Raw genomic sequence first — 7,250 nt, forward strand, 5'->3', positions numbered from 1 at the left:
TATTTGTTAGGAGTGTCTATGTGAAGAGATAGTAAATGTTGATATGGTCAATTTCATTGCTAATTAATGTTAAAAGATGAATTTCTTAATATATATGAAGACAATCAAAAAATCACTTATTTTGGAGCTAAGAGAGTATTTTAGTAAAGATGTTTGCACTAAACTTGCATCCCTAGGAAATCAGAATGTCGTAAGTGACATGCCTGAGCGCCGTAATAGCAAAGTAAGAAATGTCCATATGGACATATGTAATGGTGTGAACCATATTCCCTAATATTTATATATATAGGTCCCTGTTTATAAAAAACGTTATACCCATTGATAGTGCATTAAATTCTTATACCATTATTGTGATTCAACTTATTATAGAAGATTATTCACCATCTATCTTGTTTAGTAATTCACTCTATTAAATAGAGTTGCTTACAATTACTTCTTAAGTAATCTACTACAACGACAATTCCAGTAAAATCCAGGGGTAAACTAAAGATAAAATCGATTTGCGTTATTTACGGGCCACTTGGTTTTGAAACGAACCTCAGGCTTCGGAATCTCGCTTCTTAAAGCCTTCTTCATTCCCACTCGAGCTGAAGGCCCCCTCACTTCCTCTCCCCCCCACCCCACAACCCCCCCCCCCCCCCGAAAAGAATATTTTTTAACACTCACTCAAAAAGCGCAACACAGCAAAAACATCCCCATTTGCCGGAGGTCGACAGCGATGGCTGATCACGCCGGCGAGCACGACTCATTTGTAGAAACGGTAATGGACAAGGTCAACGTCGACAAGTTGCACGTCGCACACCACGATTCTTCTTCTTCGTCGGATTCTGAAGACGAGAATAAGGATACAAAATCGCCAGTCGACGCCGTCAAGGCTAAGATCTACCGCCTTTTCGGTAGAGAAAGGCCTGTCCACAAGGTTCTAGGCGGTGGAAAACGTAGATTCCTCAATTCTCTCTCAAGTTTTATTTATTTTATAACATATGCTGCTAATATATATACATGTATCATGTAATTATGATTCGATTTTATAGTTATTGCGAGCAAATTAGTTTGTTAATAAATGACTTGCGGGCCAAGAGGCACTGTTTAATTATTTGCGTTTTAGCAAATTCTAAAAATGGAACCTCCTTTGAATTAATTGGACTAATATTTCGTTTTTTAATCTGTTACTATATAGCTTTTCCCTATGAATATCTCCATCTAGTGAGTTCCTGCAGATTGGTTAATCCTCCCAATTTCTTCTTTCCTTTCCTTTCATTTTTCATTCTTGTTAGGTCTCATTAGGATCCACAAAGTTTTTTGTTGGTGCAATAAGTGTATTCTTTATTGCGCCTCTTTTATTTCTTAAATGCGAAGTTGAACTGTTATTTTACCGATTTGAGTTTCATTAAAGTAGTATCATGTTGCTTCAATTTTTGAATGCATTTTCCTAGTTTATATAAATTGTTAATATTCCCCCTTCAAAGTTGAATAAACGTTTGCGATTGAATATGGAACTATTTGTTTGTAAAGAAGTTTCTATCAGCAAAGATATATTCTGAAGCTGGTATTATAACTTCATTAGAAATATCAGGGAATCCCATTGGATCAAACCACCGGAAGCATTTGAGTGGTAAGTAATTCTTGCTGAAATATGAGATGGGTTGCAGCTATAGTCAGAACTGAAGGGGCTAATTTCGTAATGTTGACCCATGGAGAGGTAGCGAAAGAGACATCAAACAGATGTAAATTCTCCACTTTATGGCTGCCACTGCTCTATCTCCAAATATGGATAAAACTAATAGCTTTGTAGATGATCCTTCTAGAAGAGGAAGATTCTATCAACCTTTCCAATTATTTCGTTCTGTTTTATTTAGTAGGATCCCTAGGAAAAGGATTTTGTTTCCACGGTGAATTTATGCGTAAAAGATTTGAAACGAAGGAGCTGTTTCCCTTTTCTGCACTAGTTTTCCAGTTTGATGTGTCAGCAAGATATACTGCGATTTGGCAAAGTTTGAAATAATTTTTATATTAATCACTTAGTTATTTTGCTTTGGCTTGAAAAATACCGAGTTATCCTCTATGCTTCTTTGCCCCAATATCTCCTGCTGGGCTTTCTGTATGTACTGCAGAACTTCAATCTCTACCAAATATGTGTGCTGTTATGGAAACATCTCTTTTTCAATAGCTGCTTGTTGGTTTGTATATACTTATAATTCCCTATGAATGACAGCCGCTGAAATTTTCCTATGGCGGGACAAGAAAGTTTCTGCTGGCGTGCTTGGTTTTGCCACTGTTATTTGGGCGCTTTTTGAGTTGCTTCAATACCACTTGCTCACACTTGTATGCCATATTCTCATTGTTGCCATAACAGTACTTTTCCTGTGGTCCAATGCATCGGCGTTCATCAACACGTACGTATCTTTTTGTGTTCTTGATTTATTTGTTCGTCTAATATGTACAAGAAGATTGACCTTGAAATGTTATGCACCAGGGCTCCACCTCAAATTCCAGAAGTTGTTCTTCCTAGGGATATCGTCCTGGGTGTTGCATCTGCATTGAGGATTGAAATGAATAGGATCCTTGAGATCCTACGAGATATTGCATCTGGCAAAGACTTGAAGAAATTCCTTGTTGTATGTGCATCTATTTTTATATCTTAAGTTCGTAGTTTGACAGTTGCTTCAAGGCTCAAGTTTCTTCCCACTGGATCTCCTCTTTGAGTTTCATGTTTCTCATAGTATACCTTATAAAAAAAAGTTTCTCCCAGTATTGATGTAAAATATTTGACTTGTACATGCAGGTCATTCTGGGCTTGTGGGTAGTTTCTATATTGGGGAATTGCTGGAACTTTCTCACATTATTTTACATAGGTAATTAATTTCATTCTTATTTTGCTAGTTGGACTTTCTTTTTTCAATGCTTACTGGGACTCAACTATTTGTTACTTATTTTATTCTTATTTGCATCTTCTACTTTTCTCTACTTACAGTTTTTGTATTACTGCATACTGTTCCTGTGCTTTATGACAAGTATGAGGACAAGGTTGATGCTTTTGCTGAGAAGGCAGAGGCAGAGATCAAGAAGCATTATGCTGTTTTCAACGACCAGGTTCTTAGCAAAATTCCAAGAGGTCCACCAAGAGACAAAAGGCTTGCATAGAGACTAATAGCGTTTCCACTACGTTCATACTGGAGTTTTCCATATGTTGAGTCCGTGTGTTAGAGCCCTTTAGTTACTGGATTTGCTTTATTACGTGTACAATTAAATGAGTATGGCATTTTTGTGAGGTAGTTTTGACTTCCACATTTAGTTTTGCCTTTTTTTACCCGTAAAACGGTACAATTGAATTTATAACGTAGTTTATAGACAAGTGAGTTGATTTGACCCAAGAATATTAAGTAAATAAGAACAAAAAGATTATGAAACGAAATTAAAGGAAATATAAGCCTGGCTATGTACTTGATCTTTCCGATAGCAGAAGTACAAACAACACTGAGAGCAGAAGAAAATGAATAATTTTATAATCTGGAGAGCAGAATATAGCTTTGTGTACAAAGTATTTCGTGTCTACAATGGATGTTAATTCTCCTATTTATAGCTCTTTTCAGGGAGACAAGATCTTCAAATCAAGCTCCTCTTGAATGAGAATAAAATCGCCATTGATGGCTGCATAACATTTGGTTTTAAATGCAGATATTCTCTGTAACAGCCGCTCATTAAATAATATCCGATATCAATACTTTGAACCTCTGTCCGTCGGCTACTCTGCCTTCAGGGCTCATCCAGCCTGGCCACATGCTGGCAACCAATATTGACTACTTGTTGACTCAAATTCTTCCTCTCTTCAGCTCCACATGTCATCTCTTTATTCGTCTAACTGTCAACAACTAATTTCACCGTATATAGATTGTCCCCCTACTTTTTGGTGACAATACTTTAGTGTCACTGAAAAGTAGAGAACTTTTTCCCTTAGCGAGCAAGTTTCTGAACAGTTTCTAACATTTGAAAGGACGCATGCCTCTCCGCATTTAATGACGTGTTACCCCACGATTTGGCAAATATTTTCGTCGGCTCTCGAGGTAATCGTGACCACGATTTTTGGCGTCTATAACTTCTCCACTACTTATCATTTTTACTCTTTACTTTCACAACTACTTCGTCTTCTCTGAATCTCCTTACAGCCCTTCTGTAACATTCAGCCCTCCTAGTAATTTTTTCTTCATAAACATGTCATCAAACATTGCCGCCCTTGGAAACTCTACCCTTTTCTTCGGAGGCGGCATAAAGAAAACCAAAACAAAGTAAGTTGAAGTTGATTCGGAACCTCCTACCGTGAATTCCATCATACCACTTAAGCTTAGTACGAAATCCGACCTTCAGGAACAAAAAGAATCTATGCAAATCCCAAAAGTGACAGAAGCTGGCCTATTAATACGTATCCTTCTTCCATCTGTCCTCCTAACGTTCCTGTCGTGAGGGAGGATTGTCACTAGGACAACATCGAAATCCTCATTATAAGCGAGGTAGAAAGGGTCACCTTCTCCAAACCAAGGTTCATAGATGTTTATACATACCCTTTCACTTTGAGAGTGGTTGAAGGAGTCAACCCAATAATCTTAGAGTTTTGCCACCGGTACTAAATATGCTTGGCACAAGTAGGGCCTTTCGTGTGGCGTACGGTGGCTTGCCTCCGCCAGTTGTGTTCTGATTGGGGAAACCCCGACTCTCGCACACATGATGTACCTATATTCCCCCAAGATCTTCCGTGGGGGTGTGCTAAAACATAGCAAACGCGGTCATCATGCCTTTCTCACCCGCGTCGAAGATGACAATGACCGTGGATGGATGGAACGGTTCGTTGTTATTGCTACCAGGGATATTCTCTCGACCACAGTGCCTGTTATTCGTGAGTCGTGGAACCTTTTCCGTAAGTCTTCACGTATCCCTTTTATTTCCATACTTTAAAAACACCATCCTTTGTCCCTAACTTTATACCTTATTTGCTCCAGATACTCACTGGAAACCCCCACAGGCACAAAATCTGGCCTAATGGGTTCAGAAAATTCTGGATATTACTACTCCAGAATCTCGACGGTGGAAAGAAATGGCTCTCAAATATGGAGGGAAAGCCAAGAACGTTAAGATTGAAAGAAAAAATCCTTTTTTCTTTCAATCTTAACGTACAAAACAACTTTGGAACAATTTGTTAACTCCTTTTTTGCTCCACACAGGACATCCGAAGGGTTCTATTGTGTGCCCCGATATTGAGTCTCTCGATGACCCGGAGGTAGCCAAACGGGTGCTGCAAGAAGCCCTCAACCAGAGGCAAACTCACGCATCTACTTTCGCTTCTAGTGAAGGCTCCTCCTCCTCCAGGAGTTCCCAGCCCAAAACCAAGAAACCAAAGAGGAAACGTACCTCCTCGGCTGGGGCTTAGGAAAAGAGAATGAAAGAAACTCCAACTGGACTGGCCATAACGGTCCTTGATGACGAGAAAACCGATGATGAAGCAGTTGCCCTTTGGAGAAGAAAAAATTTTCATCAACTCAATCGAGTAGTCAGCCGGGAGAGCTTCAAACTCCACCACCAGAAGAAGTTCAGGGACTCTGGGGGTAAATGGATTTGGTTGAAAATGTCGATTCCCGCTTTTCGATCCCTTCGACGCCTCCGGTCAAAGGAGTTCAGTCTATGAACTTCCTCTACCACTAACCTCTGATCCAATAACAACTGCCACTCCTTCTACACCAGCTTCTTCCTCTACCACCGGTCCATGCAAAGCAATCAACGTTAGATTTAATAAAATCTATAAGTTTCAACCTGAGTTCGGGACTCAACCCCATTCCTAAATGGAATTTTCTCTCCAGAAATTCTTCGAACAAAGCCACTTATTCGAGCTCTTCTGCGATTGACTTGGTCGCATCTGTCTCCTCCGGTACTTGAAAAGACCTCAGTACCTAATATAATTTTGATGACTCCCCGTTTTTATCATCTTCAATTGGGATGGGAAAAGATACTGGTTCCTATAATTGCTATTTGTTGGTTTCTTTGCCCTTGCTGCTGGAAATGGTTATTGCATTCATCTCCCTTGCAGCCGGTTGATTTCCTCTGATATGCTTGATCCCTTATGGTGTTGGAAACTTTAACAATTGATGGTATGTTGAAGGTACAACCATCATTTCATGTATCCATGGCCTTCCGAGGATTACATTGTAGCCAATTTTGCCATCTACCACTTCAAACAGGGTGGTCTTTGTTAAACCTTCGGCATGTGTGGCAGCAAAATTTCTCCTCAGGTTGTCACACTTGTTAGATTGAAGCCAAATAAAAGCTTTGTCGTCGGAATGTTGTTCCCGGTTAACTTTTCTTGCTCTAGGACTCTCCATTGTATTATGTTGACTGAACTTCCCGGATCAACCAAAGCACGCTTAATTTTGAAATCTAAAACATTAAGAGAAATTACCAAAGCATCATTGTACGATAGAAGAAATCCCTCAACATCTTCCTCTATGAAAGTGATTTCATCTTCTGAGACTTGTCGGATCCTCTTGCCATGAGTCACCGATATCTTTGTCTTCTTTACTGCCGAAAATGTCACCTCATTGATTTCGTATCCTCCGATGATCATGTTGATTATCATCCGAGGTGACCTTGCTGCCGCTTCATGGAATCCACACTATAGATTAGGATCATTTGGCTAGGATCCGATCAGATAGGTTTGGGGAACCTAGCTTCTTTAATATTTCTCATGGCCGACACCAATTCCACCGAGCTGATATCAAAATTATAATTAGACAACCGGGCATACGCTGAATCTCTGGACCCTGGCACCTCTTTCTATTGCAATGATATGTTACTCCGGCCACGATCCGTCCTTCTATCGGAAGTGAACCTATTCGATGACTGGAATCCTTTATTACCTCGCTCATCAGCCCACTCGTAAGGCTGAAAACGACTTCTAGAGGGTCTCTGATCTTTATCAAAATCTTTTTTCAACTTATCTTGATTCCGATCACAATTCCATCCTTTGAAAGACACAGAGGAACCAAGTTGATCATCTTCTATTCTTATCTTTGACTTGTAGCGGTTGTGAACATCAGCCCATGTGTTTGCCTGAAATTCGAGCAAGCTTTCCTTAAATTTTCGTGAGGCATTAGAGCTCTATGGGTTGAGACCCTTTGTAAATGCCGCCGCTGCCCACTCATCCGGAACCGTTGGTAACAACATCCTTTCTTTCTGGAACCAGATCATGAACTCTCGCAATAATT

At 39.8% G+C, this 7,250-nt stretch overlaps 1 protein-coding gene across 1 annotated transcript; it reads left to right on the forward strand.

The window, feature by feature from the left end:
- Positions 1–594: 594 nt before the first annotated feature.
- LOC107790627 (reticulon-like protein B5) lies at positions 595–3,275 on the forward strand. The gene is made up of 5 exons (XM_016612583.2): positions 595–938; positions 2,216–2,396; positions 2,477–2,618; positions 2,786–2,855; positions 2,975–3,275. The coding sequence occupies exons 1-5, from the start codon at positions 719–721 to the stop codon at positions 3,142–3,144; spliced, it is 783 nt and encodes a 260-aa protein (XP_016468069.1). The 5' UTR covers positions 595–718; the 3' UTR covers positions 3,145–3,275.
- The last annotated feature ends 3,975 nt before the right edge of the window (positions 3,276–7,250 follow it).

This window comes from Nicotiana tabacum, chromosome 8, assembly GCF_000715075.1.
Source record: "Nicotiana tabacum cultivar K326 chromosome 8, ASM71507v2, whole genome shotgun sequence".
NCBI lineage: Eukaryota > Viridiplantae > Streptophyta > Magnoliopsida > Solanales > Solanaceae > Nicotiana > Nicotiana tabacum.

Excerpts from the sequence above, each read along its gene's own strand:
- LOC107790627 (XM_016612583.2), top strand. The coding sequence starts at position 719 with ATGGCTGATCACGCCGGCGAGCACGACTCATTTGTAGAAACGGTAATG. Across the intron at positions 2,397-2,476 it reads GCATCGGCGTTCATCAACAC|GGCTCCACCTCAAATTCCAG; the intron begins GTACGTATCTTT and ends GTTATGCACCAG. Across the intron at positions 2,619-2,785 it reads ACTTGAAGAAATTCCTTGTT|GTCATTCTGGGCTTGTGGGT; the intron begins GTATGTGCATCT and ends TTGTACATGCAG.